The sequence below is a fragment of the Manis pentadactyla genome, chromosome 16 (genome assembly GCF_030020395.1).
Source record: "Manis pentadactyla isolate mManPen7 chromosome 16, mManPen7.hap1, whole genome shotgun sequence".
In the NCBI taxonomy this organism is placed as follows: Eukaryota; Metazoa; Chordata; class Mammalia; order Pholidota; family Manidae; genus Manis; species Manis pentadactyla.
This window is the reverse complement of record NC_080034.1, coordinates 77,974,930-77,991,721: the sequence shown is the minus strand read 5'-3', so window position 1 is coordinate 77,991,721 and position 16,792 is coordinate 77,974,930. Positions and strand designations below refer to the sequence as shown.

General features: G+C 40.6%; 3 protein-coding genes and 2 pseudogenes across 3 annotated transcripts; 3 read left to right on the top strand and 2 right to left on the bottom strand.

Moving 5' to 3' along the window:
• Positions 1 to 2,864: 2,864 nt before the first annotated feature.
• On the bottom strand, positions 2,865 to 5,099 carry LOC118925622 (histone H2A.J). Its single transcript, XM_036911652.2, has 2 exons — positions 4,673 to 5,099; positions 2,865 to 3,187 (listed from the first exon to the last, which is right to left on the bottom strand). The coding sequence occupies exons 1-2, from the start codon at positions 5,052 to 5,054 to the stop codon at positions 3,180 to 3,182; spliced, it is 390 nt and encodes a 129-aa protein (XP_036767547.2). The 5' UTR covers positions 5,055 to 5,099; the 3' UTR covers positions 2,865 to 3,179.
• A 110-nt stretch (positions 5,100 to 5,209) lies between these two features.
• Positions 5,210 to 5,687, top strand: LOC118925679 (histone H2B type 1-A). The gene is given in 4 exon segments (XM_057493921.1): positions 5,210 to 5,249; positions 5,302 to 5,389; positions 5,391 to 5,635; positions 5,638 to 5,687. Coding segments are annotated over 4 exon segments (423 nt in total).
• A 3,385-nt stretch (positions 5,688 to 9,072) lies between these two features.
• On the top strand, positions 9,073 to 12,477 carry LOC118925680 (40S ribosomal protein S11-like; annotated as a pseudogene).
• A 1,176-nt stretch (positions 12,478 to 13,653) lies between these two features.
• Positions 13,654 to 14,037, bottom strand: LOC118925623 (histone H2B type 1-A). The gene has a single exon (XM_036911653.1). The coding sequence runs from the start codon at positions 14,035 to 14,037 to the stop codon at positions 13,654 to 13,656; it is 384 nt and encodes a 127-aa protein (XP_036767548.1).
• A 277-nt stretch (positions 14,038 to 14,314) lies between these two features.
• LOC118925624 (histone H2A type 1-like) lies at positions 14,315 to 14,574 on the top strand (annotated as a pseudogene).
• Positions 14,575 to 16,792: the final 2,218 nt, after the last annotated feature.

The following is a 16,792-nucleotide window of genomic DNA, read 5'->3' as shown; positions in this document are numbered from 1 at the left end:
ATCTTGATGATAAAAGACCCTACAATGCCAGCCGCTGCGCATCCCCCTAAGGTCTCCAAGCAGTCTTCCAACTCACGGGGGGCTAATTCTGCAGCTTCCGGTGTTTCCACCCTTCCCCCATTCTGTGAAAGGCCGCACCCCTCCAAGAAGTACTTTACCCCAGACCAATTCCCCACTTGGGGTTCCCAACTTGGAAGCCCCACAGCTGGTGGGATAGTAACAGGTGTGCCGCTGCACCCACTGGGGCCGCCCCACCATCCACAGGAGCAGCCCTCCCAAAGGTAGCACCCATTATGACAGATTTCGGGTTCAGAGGCACCCTGCCAACTGCCACCAGATTTAAGTCCAGGAAGAGAAAATCCCAGGATAAAATACCTATAAAAACCGATATTAGTCAAAGGAAGAAATAAAGTTTAAAACCCGTTTATTGCTTACAAACTGCAGTCTTGGGCTGTCTCTCTCTCTCTCCCCTGCTCTGGAAGAAGCCAGCCAGCCCCTCCCCTTTACCTCCCACGTTCAGCCCTCAGCTGCCCAGGCAATTACCTGTTGACACAGAGATGAACCTCTCTCCAACCATGAGGATATGCAAATGCACTAAAGACAGGCGAGATATTTTGGAAATGTTACAATTTTACCCACACCTGGGAAAGGCATTATCTACTGGAATTTTCAGTGGGGTGTCCCATCAGGATCACCAGAATTACTCTGCACCCCTGGGTGAGGGAACCTGTTGTCCTGCTGCCAGCCAGACATGTTGAAACGAAGTATACCTGAAAATGGAACACTTGGCACTGAAAGAGGGGAGAAGGTGAGGGTCCTGTTCTGGCACATCCTGCAGGCACCCAGTCCATCTCCTCGTGCTTGATGAGGCTGCCTCCCCTGGCCTGTATGTATGTTAAGTACAACCAGGTCAAATTCCTAAAGCAGTAGCCACATTAAACAGCGGGAGAAAAGGTTAAAAAAATAGTTTAACAAAACCCATGAAATGATGCCCCATCTTACTAACTATAAACGGAAATTTGAATGGGCTAAAAATTCTGTTGGCAAAGTATCACCTCCACTTACTCAGGTGCTGGACTAGAATCACTTTTGTTCACAGGGCAGGGTTTCTTAAACAGGTAAGCACGGAAAGCAATCCTCCTAACACATTAATGTGTCCCCACAAGACGCAGTGTTTTCCATGATCATTTTCCTCCCTCCGACTACTGTTGATGGGCAGAGAATGGACAGATGATTCCAACTGGGACAGCTCCCATCCTCTGGGAATTGGACTTAGGTTAAGGAAATTGTCTCTCTCAAAAGAGGCTGAGTCTGAAATAAACAAAATCAAGCAGTTGGGGGTGAACTCTCTTCAGAGTTCTTGGTCCAAGTTCTGTGTGATAGTCTCTTGCTTTCTGCATGGTTGACGCCAGCCAGCAAAGAGTAGTATCCAATCAGAGATGATCTGAGGAATCTTACATTCATTTGCCTATTGTTTATATTCAAACCAAATTGAGTTTACCTAATACCTCATTTGAATACACATTGTATAAATAAGCCCCATGGCTTCAGAACCTGCTATTCTCTTTTCTTTAAGATGGTGGGAAGCTGTGTCTCCTTTTACCAAGTCTTCAAGTGTGTTGTTGTGTCAAAGGAAGGCTCCAGAAGTTGCCATCAAACCTAGCAGACACGAAGTACCAGCGACATCACAGATGTGCTCTACAATAGCGCTTATGCTTAAGGTCCAGAAATAAATCTTGAATCAAGTTCATCCCAACACTGGAATTTCTACAGAAGCTACATGAATGATGAACTCGTTTGTCAGTGACTTTTGAGCACCTCAAGGGTGAGTCCACTTACCTGGCTCATTGCAAAAGATCTTGACTGTTATCTACAAGGAATTCCAGAGCTTACTGCCTCCCGGTGCCTGGGTTAAGCAAGTTGTGTGCAGGGTACTATGTCCTGTCACTGAGTACACCAGCTACAAGTGAGTTTTTTAAAAGGATGCTAAGAACAAAGCCAGAAGCTCTTTTCAAAGCTACGTATACTTTCAGGTTAAGAGCTGTAATCTACTGAAATTTAATCTGTTTTTTGATTTGGGACTCTTCCTGGATTTTTCTCCCCAAAATTTGTGTGTGTTTATTTCAATAAACAATCTAACTTGGAATAACTTTAGATTTACAGAAAAATTGTAAAGATAGGTACCGAATACCCCTCACCTGGTTTCTCTATTGTCAATATCTGTGCATTTGTCACAATTAAGGAAGTAACATTGGTACAGTACTGTGAACTGAACCCAAAACTTTGGATTTCATTAGATTTCACCTGATGTTCTTTTCCTGTTCCAGGAGCCAATCTAAAATACACATTTACTCAACGTCTCCTTAGCTGCCTCTTGATTGTGACAGTTTCTCCTTGTTTTTGATTACCTTGGTAATTTTGAGGACTCATAGTAAGACATTTTGCATAATACTCCTCAACAAGGTTTGTCTGATGTTTTTCTCATGGTTAGACTGGGATTATGGGTTGTTGGAAGATCAGAGAAGTGAGATGCCTTTCTTGACACATCACACTATGACACATGCTACCAATGTGGCTTACCATTGATAACATTCATCATCTGGCCGAGGTAGTTGTCAGGTTTCTTTACTGTGGTTACTCCCTTTCTTCCCTGATTTTCCATACCCTTTGCTTGGCAAGTCTGGGGAGTTAAGCTCTACTTGCTTGGTGGGGGAGCATCTATATAAATTATTTGGAATTACTCTCCTTAGATTTTTCACATATCCCTCATTTATTTGGTCTTTTATTTATATCACTGTTATTCTGATTTTAAGATTTCATTAAAAAATTTTTAATTGCCATGTTCTAAATGTTACTGAAGCAAAGGAACCTGGATCTGCTGGCCCAAGCTGCAGTAAGTCAAACACCGACACTGGGGTGTAATGAGAAAAATAGACATTTATTGCAGGGCACCAAGCAAGAACAGGTAGGTAGCTAATGATTAAGGTCCCGAGCACTCCATTAGCTTACAAACAAGTATTTTTTAAGGCAAAATTATAAGGGTTTGCAGGGTATGCGATCAGCTTGTGCCCATTCTTCTGGTCAGTCCGTCGTGAGCTATGCCATTCGAGAATCTTAGTCATCAGCCCTCTGGCTCCACCCAGCGTCTGTGGTCAGCTGGTGGCTCATCTAGTGCAGGTCTAAATTCCTACAAAACATTTTAAGGATACGTAAGTCGAGCTTACTTATGGCCGTGAGGAGGAGCTAAGACTCCTGTGTCTGTTTAGTTTGCTTTACCTTGTTTGCAACCTCCTGTTTTCCTTAATCTCCACTTAATTTCCTTAATCTTCCTAAACAGGGAATCCTGTTTAATTCCCACACTATGGGGCATAATGGAGGGACTTGGGATTCTCTTTGTTAATGAGAAATCTAAGGGGCTTTACCAAGAATAAGGAGTACCTGCTTAGTTTCACAAACATTTTCTAATTTATTCAATATACTTGGGGATTGCCTTTTTTAGTTTTCAAAAATTTTCCTTTCGTGCCCTCCCCATTTGCATGCCTTAATTGGTATTTACGCATTCATTCAAGATATGATTGACTCCTCCATAACTTGATTGCCCCCAACTGACATATTTTGTAGTTCATTCTCATCTTTAAACTTTACAGAACTTTATACTTTTCTTCGTACCTTCACACGTCTGGTGTGCAGATCTCAAGTATTTAGCAATGGCTTTTGTATTTTTAGATAACCAATGAGATTATTTGAGTAAAGTAATTGAACATTGTAATTTTATGTTTGTCAGTATAACCAAATGTTCCTTTCCAATTTCTCTTTATACAGTGCAGTCAGATCAAATGAAACCTTCTGTAGTTAAGGTTTTGAAAAATCTAATAAAATTGTTACAAATTGACACCTTGTCAAATTCCTGCCTGTTATGAAACTGACACTAGTATCTCTTCATTACACACGGTACTAGCTTTGAGATGTATTTTTTTAATCAATTTTGAGAATCAACTTTATCTTCCATTAATCAAGCAATATTCATATATGCCCTTCCACTAAATTTTAATATTAACTTGCTTTCTCACTGTCATCTAAAGACTTCACTATGAACCATATTAGGAAATTCTTTTCAGAAAGTCCTTTGAAAAACCACATAGCCTTGCCAGATCGGCTAATGTGCTCTGGGATCGCCACCAGTTAAACTGGAACTTTAAAAATTACGTCGTTTTAATCCATCATCAATTAAGCATAGTCTTTAACTCATTTAAATACAGGCCTTAAAATAGGATTCCCTGTTCACCCTAACTCAAGAATGTAATCTTAATGCTAGAGTAATTGAAATTGGAATCTAAGGACTCCAGCATATGTTGACTAAACCTTGCACAAGCTGATCCACCCAATGGCACTTTAGGGTCCATTTTAACTTTTGCCTTTGGTGATGCTATTGAGCCAATGAGGGCAACTCTGAAAAACTCAAAGGTCAGTTTGAGTACTGTGATTTTAGGAAGATTTTAGTTTGTATATATACTTGACAGTCCATTGCTGGAGAACAATTTACATCTCTGTCATCCATGACAGTCTTCACAGTTAATTGAATGGCTCTGAAAAGAGCTTTTGGTTTATTTTACTTTCCACACGCACAGGCAGAATCATTCACTGGGATTCACCACCTGGAGCATCTACTTACCTTGGCCTTTGATGACGCTCGTCTTCTTTGGCAGCAGCACAGCCTTAATATTTGGGAGGACACCACCCCGCGCGATGGTGACTTTGCCCAGCAGCTGGTTGAGCTCTTCATCATTGCGGATGGCCAGCTGCAGGTGGCGCGGACTGACGCGCGTTTTTTTGTTGTCGCGGGATGTGTTGCCGGCTAACTCCAGAATCTCAGCGGTCAAATACTCCAGCACCGCAGCCAGGTACACAGAAGCACCTGCCCCAATGTGCTCTGCATAGTTGCCCTTGCGGAGAAGACGATGGATCCGACCCACTGGGAACTGCAAGCCGGCTCTAGAAGCGCGAGACTTAGCCTCAGCACGCACTTTGCCGCTCTGCTCTCCACGCCCAGACATCGTCAGTTGTAACGGGTAGCAACAAAAAAACACCTCCCTGGAAGGACGTTGCTGGGACTATTTATAGTCAGACGGTGGGATGTGAGTTGCCATCTGATTGGCTGGTGGTCGCCTATCCAATCAGAAAGCCTTACTAAAATCACCTCATTTACATAATGCTACAGGCAATACCAGTTATATACAGGCTGCTCGATAGTCAGTGGGGTGCCCTGCCCTTTCTAAAGCTCCCAACTTTTTTCTTATGAAGATTGGAGGCTAGAAGCTGTCAGTCTAAAACTGTGGCTTTCAAAGGATACCGCTATTCCCAAAAAAGGCTTCAAGGAAGCTGTGACTAAGGCAGAAACAGGAAAGATGCTGCAAGGAAAGCTCCTCGAATCACATTCACAAAATGCTGAGGCAGGTCCACCCCGACCCTGGCATCTCGTCCAAGGCCGTGGGCATCGTGAACTCGTTCGTCAACGACATCTTCGAGCGCATCGCAGGCGAGGCGTCGTGCCTGGCGCGTCGCAACAAGCTCGGCCATCCCCTCCAGGGAGACCCGACGGCCGTGCGCCCGCTGCTGCCCGGGGAGCTGGCCAAGCACCCGTGTCCGAGGGCACCAAGGCCGTCACCAAGTACACCAGCACCGAGTAACTTGTCATCTGAAACAGCGTTTATTTCCCAAAGGCTCTTTTAAGAACCACCCAGCACTTTTCTGAGTAAAGGCTGTGGGTTCGTTTCCTAACTAGGTACAGATCCTGCTTTTGTAAGGTAGGTGCTTGGGTGTACTTCAAGCTCCTGAACCTGGTTAAATTTGCTATCAATTTTAGTAAGTTTTGGTAAGTTAAGCAAATTGGTCTCTAATTTTGTCTCCCCTGTATTTGTAACCATGACTCCTTTATTATCCTTAATTTTGTATTTGTGCTTTTTCACTTTTCACAAGCCACATTAGTTGTTGGTTACTCTTTTATTTTTTCAAAAATGTATTTACTTGCTATTTATTTTTGCATTTATTAGTTTTACTGGCTGTCTTTTCCTAATTCTTTTTCTATGTTTTCATTATTTAACCTTTATGCTTTCATTGCTTCACTTTTTTTCCCCTAGCTTCTTTAGTAGGATGCTGACTTTATAGACCTGTCTTCACGTTGTAGAATCTTGATCTAAGTGAGTTTTAGTTGCCACGATTTAGTTAAATAACACCAAATGTCCAACAACTCATTTCAGATTTCATTAATGGTGAGTAACTGTATAAATCACAAACTTTACTGCTGGCTCTTCAGTTCACAAGTCACTGTGCAAATAACAGATGCACATCATGATCAAGGACTTTCAAGTCACTTATTTAAAAATTTGTGGGTGACTGATCACTGCACGTGTTATTCAGTTTACGCACAAGTAAAAAGCATGTATTTTAGTTGCTTCCCTGTCTCCCAATGATAAAGTTACATGACAAAAATTAAGAGAGGGATTCAACTAACGATGAAAGAGCAGCAAAGAATAAAAAGTATGACCTTGGACATGGAATTCGAATTGAACATAAACAGAATTATAATCAGAAGAATTAGCTCACTGTGGGAATGTTGACACTGGCACTATTGAGAGAGTCCAGCTATGCAACTAGAGGAACTTAGTGAAGGTGAACTTGCTGACATACGTAGAAAGTGTTTGTGACAAAAAGGATGAAGTTGTACCAGAGACCAGAGAGTGATCCTGGCAAACACTTCATATTAAAGAACTTCTCAGGGATATTTCATGACATTAAAAATGCAAAGGATAACATGTTGAAGCTAATCCAAATTTGGAAAGAAACATGACAATTCACTAAAGTGGTATAGGAATGATGCTCACACTATATCAGAAGCTCTATGATGAAAAGGCAAGTGCTGTTAAACTATTCCTTTTTGTTTTTCTCTTCACATGGGATTTATTTAATTTTATTTATTTTTATTTTGGTATCATTCATGTACAATCACATGAGCAACATTGTGGTTACTAGATTCCCCCCATTATCAAGTCCCCACCACATACTCCATTACAGTCACTGTCAGCGTAGTAAGATGCTATAGAGTCACTACTTATCTTCTCTGTGCTGCACTGCCTTCCCCGTGCCCCCCTACATTATGTGTGTTAATCATAATGCCCCTTAATCCCCTTATCCATCCCTTCTCACCCATTGTCCCCAGTCCCTTTCCTTTTGGTAACTATTACTCCATTCTTGGGTTCTGTGAGTCTGCTGCTGTTTTGTTCCTTCAGTTTCTGCATATGAGTGAAATCATTTGGTACTTATCTCTCTCTGCCTGGCTTATTTCACTGAGGATAACACCCTCTAGCTCCATCCATGTTGTTGCAAATGGTAGGATTTGTTTTCTTCTCATGGCTGAATAATATTCCATTGTGTATATGTACCACCTCTTCTTTATCCATTCATCTACTGATGGACACTTAGGTTGCTTCCATATCTTGGCTATTGTAAAAAGTGCTGCAATAAACATGGGGGTGCATATGTCTTTTTGAAACTGGGATCCTGCATTCTTAGGGTAACTGTTCAAGTATTCTTGATAATTAAAAAAAACTTTCTCAGTGTTTTAATATTTTAAATTACAATGTCTTAAATAAATATTAATTTTTTTCATTCCCCTCGATAACAGTTAAGTGAATTTTTAAATTTTGGATACAAATTTTTAGGGATCATGTTACAATCATGATTTTTCCCATGGTATTAAGATTGCTTTGCATAGTCATTTTTAAGATTTCACACTACCTGAAGAACTGCCTGTATTTATACTTTGTAATTTATTAGTCTAAGCATTGAAATCTATCATTTTCCTTCTGAGCCATGCTTCACCTTATTCCCATAGGTTCTGTAAATATTCTAAATTTTCATTAACATGATTGATGCTAGGAGAAGCAGATTCCTTCATATCCCTCTAGAAGCCCGGAAGTTGTCATAGAAAATGAAAGCAGCTTTTCAACTGTCTTTCCTTAGAGTTGCACATCAAATGTGGACCAAGAACCCAGCTTTATGGAACTTGGTGGAACAAAGGTTGGAATGGATTTGCAACCTCTGAAGACTTTAGTAATTTCAGCAAATAAGGGTAAAGCTTTAGTCCAAGACGGTCCATATGAAAGTAGAGAAAACACAGGGTTGTTGTTGTTTTTTTTCAGGTTTTAAAATATGTTTTAAGGTGCTATCTGTGTGTTGCCCACCTCTCAGTCCCTGAGTAACAGAGGATGGCCAGGTAGAATTTTCTGAGGAAAAGTTCATGGCAAAGTTAGGGTTCTGTTTTGACTACAGTAAGGTCTGGTTTGGTAGAGGCACAGCAAAGTACCTCTAGCTGTTTACTCCACCCTGAAGTCATTGCAGTGACCCTCACTGGAACTCACCCTGGAAGCAGGGGAAAAGCTGTCTTTCCCTAATTCAAGGCTGTGGTTTTGTTAACATCACACAGCAGAGAACATAATGGGTACCAATAAGATAAGGGTTGGGAGAAGGACCTAGATGGTATGATTATCTTAAAGCCAACATAATGCCTCAACCCAGAAAGGGAGAAGGAGCAGCCCTTAAAGAGATGCTTTCCAGTTTCCTCCGAGATGGGACTATGAGATGATGGGGAACCCCCCCCAGGGAGGGCAGAGCCAGAGGGGGCCGGGTCACCTGAACCGAGGCCCCCTGCACTGCTTCAGCAGGTGGGCTTTGCCAGCCCTCTTGTGTAGGGCTAGTCATAGGCAAGTGGCTATATTTTGTGGTTTCTCATTATTTTGTCTTCCAAAAATAGGTTTTAAAAATTGTGTTTCCCTTTTCTCCACTCTGTTCAAACATTCACTCATTAAACGACTGTGTGTACGTAAGAGAACAGGACAGAGGAGGTCCTGACTCTCACTGTGTTTCCTTTCTAGTAGAGTAAAGTAGACATAAACACACCTCATTTCAGTCAGTTTTCAATAAGGGAGATAAATTAGATGCACAAGGAGGCCTTTGCATTTCTGTAGCTTACTCTAAAATATGTTAAGTCCTGCTTTTTTTCAGGTGGTCAGGAGGATGGCAAACATTCAGACTAAGTGTGCTTACTGAAAGCGCTGACCGTCTTTCAAAATAAGAATAAGGTCCTGCTTGGATATACTGGCAAGGAGACTCTCCCATGATACAAGAACATCATCTGGGCCTCAAAATGCCCAAGAATGCCATTGAGGGCACCTACATCAACAAGAAATGCTCCTTTACTAGTAGCATGTCCATCTGAGGACAGATCCTGTCTAGCGTGGTGACTGTGATGAAGACATTCAAGACTACTGTCACTCACCTAGACTACATCAGCTATAACCAAGGCACAACTGCCTTGAGAAACATCACAAGAACATGTCCATGCACCTGTCCCCATGCTTCATGGATGTCCAGATCAGTGACATTGTCACACTGGGCCAGTGCTGGCCTCTGAGCAAGGTTGTGTGCTTCAACATCCTCAAGGTGACCGAGGCTGGCTGGCACCAAGAAGCAATTCCAGAAGTTGAGACTGGATGCCTGCCCCGCCTTTCCAAACAAAATAAAACTATTTTCCCATTCAAAAAATAAAATAGAATACTAAAGCCCAGATAGTATGAAGAAAATTTTATGTGAATCAGTGTTAAACTAAACCTTAGGGGCAGTTAGTTACTATGCAATGTATAGCAGTGAATTGTGTCCTGTAAGAGGATATGTCCAAGACCTACCCCTGGTACCTATGAATGTGAACTTTGTTTGGAAATAGAGTGTCATGAAGATGCAATTAAGAATGAGATGAGATCATCCCGGATTTGGGTATACTTGTAAGAGAAAGGAGAAGGACAATCACAGGGCACAGAGATAGAGAAAAGGGCCATGTGGAGAGCAGGCAGGCAGAGATTGGAGTGATGCAGGCCGAGGAACACTAGCTATGCCATCCACCACAGAAGGAAGCCAGGAGAGGGGCATGGAACAGATTCCCCCTCAAAGCCTGCTGGCACACTTTGATTTTGACCTCTGGCCTCCAAAACAGTGAAACATTGTTGTTTTTAGCCCCCCAGTTTGTATAACTTGTTGCAGCAGCCCTAGGAAACTAATAAATGGAGTTTCCTAATAAGGAATTCATTTTCCAGAAGAGGTTATCATTTCACCTACTTCAACTTCGTCAGCTCTTCATCTGCAATCACATGAGGGCTGACAGAAGTAATATGAGAAATCATGTTTCAATGATAGAAATGATGATCAATACATGTGTTTTTAGCAGACACGTGCGTGAATGGGTGGGATACCCTAGTAACCCCAGTATCCTGTGGCCAGAGAATTGGCACCCTTGATGAAGGAATCAGTCTAACTGCTAAGGAAGATTCAGTCATCTGATCCCAAGAGGATTATTAGTGGAATTCTGCCATCTGATTTTTTATATCATCTGTCTCCAGTCTACTATTTATGTAAAATATTAATTGGAATCCCTAAACAGGAATTCTTAACTTACTATACTATGTATTTCTTTAGAAGTCTACCTGATACTATACACTATATAAATTTTCTTAAAATAAATATGCATGTAATAAAATGTGAATTTTAACCATGAAGCATTACCAGGTTGATATTCAAAATTTTTAAAAAAATATTTGATACAATAATATTTGTGTTGAAAACAGCATGATCAAAATTATAATATTTTGAGGTTGTGATGAGCATAAATATTTTGAGATGTGTAACCAGATCTAGGAATTAAGCTGTGATTTCCATTAGACACAGGAATGGCTTAATATGACTGGTCTGTCTGCTATACTCATTTCTGAAAGGAATGCTGAAGTTCAGTTAATGGTTAGTGAAAATAAAAATTGTTCTCATCTAAGGTTAATTTGTTCATTGGGTGGAGAGTGAATTTTAGGGAGACATGATTAGGAGCAGTGAGACAGGTTCAGAACAGTAATCCAAGTGAGAGACGATGGGGCCTGGGACAAAAATGGCGGCAGTGGAGATGGTGAAAAGTAGTCAGATAACAAAAATACATAGGAAATAAAATCGAAATATTTTGTAGATGAAGTGGGGGCTAAACATAGGGACTTTCAAGACAAAAATACATTTCTGACTTGCGCACCATGTAAATGGGGTGGCCTATGGGTTCAGGGAACTTTGGAATTTGAAAACACTTCCGTCAGGATAGATTGGACATCTTATGAAGAGAATTTGGAGGTGGCTAAGCAACATCAGAGCAGTGATGTTGAGAAGGCAGTTGAATTTTCTGGTCCGAGTTCACGTAAAACCCCGGACTCCAGATATAAATCTGTGTCATCTGTCATAGGTGTTTGGAGCAAGGTATGTGGTTTAGGCCTAGACAGAGGTCATTGCTACAGTGTCCAATGTGGTAGCCACTTTTAGTTATTGAGTACTTGAAAGGTTGCAAGTCTGAACCATACTCTAAGTATAAAATATACATTGGATTTCAAAGACCTAATTTTTTAAAATGTAAATTATAATTTTATCTGTATTATATATTTATTTCAATATATTGAGTTAAACAAAATATTTTATTAAAATTAATATCACCTACTTATTTTTCTTACTTTAAATATGGCTACTGGAAGGTTTAAAATTGCATATGTGGCCAATATCTGTGGCTTGCATTTTATTCTTCTGAACATTTTTGAAATTGAAAACATGCTCTGCTAAAGACATTAAGAGAATGAAAAGACAAGACCACAGATAGAGAAAATATTTGCAAATCATGTATCTGATAAAATATTTTTAAAAAATACTTGAAACTCAGCAATAAGAAAATAAACCCAATTAAATAATAGGCAAAAGATCTGGGCAGACACTTCACCAAAAAGACATATAGATGGCAAATAAGCATATCAAAAGATCTTTAACATCATTATTAGGAAAATGTAAATTAAAACAGTGAGATATTAGTCACTAGAATGGCTGAAATGCAAAACGTATTACCAAATGCTGGTGAAGGTGTGGAGCAACAGGAATTCTCATTCGTTGCTGGCAGGAATGCTGAATGGCACTGTCACTTTAGAAGATAGGCAGTTCCTTGTAAAGCTAAACATAGAACCTAGCAATCGTGCACCTGGTAATATTTACCCAACTGTTTGAAAACATGTCTGCACAAAAATCTACACATAAAAACCTACACATAAATATATGTAACTATACACAATTGCTAAAAGTGGAAGCAATCAAGATTCCTTCAATAGGTGAACAGATAGGCAAATTGTGGCATACCCATACAACTGAATACTCTTCAGTGATGAAAAGAAACAAGATACTAATTGACGTAGCAGGTGAATCTTAAGTATGTGCTGCTAAGGGAAAGAACCAGCCTAAAAAACAGGACATGTACTTCAGTGGGAGTTGACCATTAGGGAATCTCACAAATACCTGCTGTTCATATGGTCCTACCAGAGCAGCGGGGATCCAAATGGAGATTTCCGCTCCCATACCACGTGACACAGATCCCTTGTCCGTTAGCCCCTCGGAGGACTTCCAGCTCCTCGCAGGCATTCAGAGTTTCTGCAGGGCCGCTCAGTGTACAGAGCTGTAGGGTCTTTTCCTATGGATTTTTTTACTGTATTCAAATGGTACTAAAGGTTTTTTTGTTTTCTACTGTAAAGACATACCAAATCTATTTAAAAAATATATAAATTATCAAATTGAGGATTCCAATTAAAACTACAGGTTTCTGGGAAGTAGTATAATTTAATCTGTCAATTTCAATGTTTTTGATAGCTTTAATGCTTATCTGCTAAGAGTCCAGATAACACAGTAGGTTTTGAACCCAGTCCCGTAACCTGAAAATTGGGCATATTTTGATAAATACTCTATGACCCAACTTGAAACATCTCAGTATTTGAATCCAGGACAAAAACACTTCAATGAGCCTATCATAGAAAATGCAACTGACCCTGCTGTGACTGCTAAGTAACACACAAAAAAGGGAATTCACTTAATGTTACTCCTGTCTGCCAGTTGTGATCAGCTAGAATGATGGATTCCACTACCAAATACTTGATATGGTAAGATCTCTATACTCCAACTTACACCTGTTCTAAAATAGACGTTTAGAGACCCAGTAAATGTGCAGATGATTAGGACAAGGAACTCTGGGCTTCGGGTGTCCAATCGCTGCAGCTCAAGGCTCACTCGCTTTCATACACCACGGCCCATGTAACACCTTTAAAGCTCCCATGCTAGACTATTCACATCTACAGCCCCGGGCCCTTTCCACTGTCACCTGAAAATACTTTATCAAAATGGTTAACTATCTCAAAAGAAAAGAAGTCATGATCCACTTGGCAACCCTGACCCACGACGTGACGTGGGATTATTGGAGCTTCTATTCAGAGGTCTTTTAACTTATTCCCCAGCTTTCACTTTAAACGCTGCAGGTGCTGTAAGCAAACCAATAGAGCTAAAAAATTAGTCATGCTTAAGTATTCTAGTGAAATCTCATTTTGAGTGTTTTTAAGAGTGAACTTGGAAAACGGACTAATAGTTTATAGCTAAACCTGCAGTTTGTTCTAGTGACTGACCCAACTCTAACGAACTAAGAGACTACAGTCCTTTAGGAAGTGTGGGGGGCTCTTAAAAGAGCCTTTGGGTTATGAAACTCTGGTGGCTTGAGTTTTACTTAGAGCTGGTGTACTTGGTGACGGCCTTGGTGCCCTCAGACACGGCGTGCTTGGCCAGCTCCCCGGGCAGCAGCAGGCGCACGGCCGTCTGGATCTCCCTGGAGGTGATGGTCGAGCGCTTGCTGTAATGCGTCAAGCGCGATGCCTCGCCCGCGATGCGCTCGAAGATGTCCGTTACGAAAGAATTCATGATACTCATGGCCTTTGAAGAGATTCCAGTGTCAGGGTGAACTTGTTTTAGCACCTTGTAGATGTAAATTGAGTAGCTCTCTTTCCGGCATTTCTTACGCTTTTTCCCTTCTTTCTTGAGAGTTTTCATTAGAGCTTTCTTAAAGCCTTTTTTAGAAATGATGGTGCCTTTTGATACGAGTTCTGGCATGGTTAGCAGCACGCAGCTCCCATACGGTAAACGACTGATATTTAACGACGGCAAGGATGGTATTTATAGGTATGGCACTCCTATGACTGTTGGGTAGACAACACCTGATTGGATAACAGTAGTGGTATGTATGTAAATGAAGTGATTTCTGTACGGTCCTCTGATTGGATACAAGGATACTGGCCTATCAAATGAGGAATCACAACTTGCCATCAGACTTAAATAGGCCCCTTACTTACCTTACCAGTAACTTACGTTATAACGGACACTTTTGATTATGTCTGGATGTGGGATACAAAATGGTAAGGCTCACGCTAAGGCCAAGACCCGTCGTTAGGTCCCTGCGGGCCATGTGCACCGCTTGTTCCTCAAGGGCAACTACGCCCGCGCCCCCTGCAGCTGGCCATCCGCAACGACGAGGAGCTCCGCAAGCTGCTGGGCAAAGTCACCATCGCGCAGGGCGGCGTCCTGCCCAACATCCAGGCTGTGCAGCTGCCCGAGAAGACCGCGAGCCACCACAAGGCCAAGGGCAGGTGAACACCTCACAAGTTGTAAAACCTAGCGAGTCACCTGAACAACTGAAACGAAGCAGGGGGAAAGAAACCCAAAACTCAAACCAAACGCTCTTTTCCGAGCCACTCACAATTTCTGAGAAAGCTTTTCAGGCTTACAACGATTACAAAGTAACGTTCATCAGCAGCAAGAATTTGACCACAGCAACTCCTAACAGGAATTGAAAATCTAGCTCTGGTGACTAAAACCACCTGGAGCAGTTCACTCTAATGCGTACTTTTAGTAACAGGCCTGATGATCTTGGGTAGTTTGTTTTTTTTTAACAGTTCAAAGGAGAGCAGCCATCCTAGCAGGTTCTTGGTGTCAGAAGTGCCATTCATTCTTGGGAATGGGACAACTTTATATTAGGACTTCACATAACACATTCCAAGAAAAAGAATAATGGGGAATCTGACTTAGTGTTTGTATTTTAATGAGGACTGAGTTAAGACTGAATGGGATTAGAAGCAAGAGGAGATGTAAACTAGCAGCTGTCAGCTCAACTTGTTTGGAGAACAGTACCTACAAAAGTCAGGTTGGGTAGCAAGCAAATCACAGCATGTATCTAGGCAGCTTATTTCTTCAGTTGAAAACACAGGAAAGCTAAATACAAAATTGTACAAGAATGGGAACATCAAACCTCCAAATACTGTGAGACAAAAATGCATACTCTTAAAAAACTACAGAATTCCTTAGACATTCATGAAATTATTTTAGTAATACTGTTGGCTATAAAATAACCAAACAGAACTGAAGGGTTTTAAAATTGCAAGGACACAATTTTAAAAACCTGTATTAATATTTTGAAATGCTAATGAGGTGTAAGAACCTCTGAAAAAGGATATAAATTGCCTAAATTGACCCAGAAAGCAGTGAGGACTAAGATAAATGGGAAAACTGAGGACGTCACTGAGCTTCTGTCCTCAAAGTCAGTTTTCAAAAGTGGATCCTCTTTTTAAATCTACAGCTAATAAAATGGTTCCAAATTATTTTAAGTTATGCTTTTGAAAAATTTAATTTAGAAAGCATCCTAAATACACCATAAGTTTTAAGTAATCCATAAATCTTCCATTAAATTGAACATTAACTGGCAGCTCACTAAAAAATTACCAAAAAAATGATAAAAAAAGGTAAGGTGGTTTGAATGTTAAGTAAAGCAAACAATTCACTAAGTTAAAAGGAACTCTTATGTTGAACTTTAAATGCTTTGAAATCATTGTATATTTAGTTGGATAGTTTTTGTTTCATAATGGAATACTAGTACTTTTAGAGTACTTTTTCTTATCACTACTACTTAATATTCTGAACCATTAGACAAAAGATACTAAAATGATTCTGCTGCACTAGAGAGAAAATAAATGTAGGTGCAAAGCACAAGCATAAACTGCAGGGTAATGCCCTAACAATTAATTGGGAAATAAGTATATTGGACATCAACAGTTCCCTTCAGAGCCATCTACACTTTCAGAGAAGTCATGAAGTTTCAAAAAATAGCATTTCAGTAAATCACATTCAATGTAATAATAACCACTTCAATATACTGGTGTAAATCCAGGGAGAAGAAATCCCGGGGCAAAATACCTCTAAAAACAGAAATCAGTTAAAGGGAGAAATAAAGTTTAAAACCCATTTATTGCTTACAAACTGCAGTCCAGCACTGTCTCTCTCTCTCTCCCCTGCTCTGGAAGGAAACAAGCCAGTGAGCAAGCCAGCCCCTCCCCTTAAACTCTCAGGTACAGATAAGCCCTCGGTTGCCCAGGTAATTACCCACTGACATGGAGATGAACTTCTCTCCACCCCTGAGGATATGCAAATGCACGAAAGCCAGGCGAGATATTCTGGAAATGTTAAATTTTACCCACAGCTGGTATTCATCTATTATCCAAAATGATTTGTTCATGTAAATTGTGTTATATGAGAAACCATTTTAATCAGTAAAATAAGACTTTTTGGGTGAATGTTGTCTGTTTTTCATTTATGAATTCAGAAAACCATGGCAAACACTTTGCAAAAGAAATCAAATTCCACTGAAATTAGACTGTAGAAAATGGAGATTGTAGGGGAATTAAAGACAAATGAAATTGGGAAGGAACAAGGATAAATAAGGATTGATGTTGAAGCCCAGAAGAGGATCGGTGCATCTGTCATCTAGGTGTTAATGAGGAGTACAGGGGTTCAGTGAGCAATCATGCTTTCACGCAGT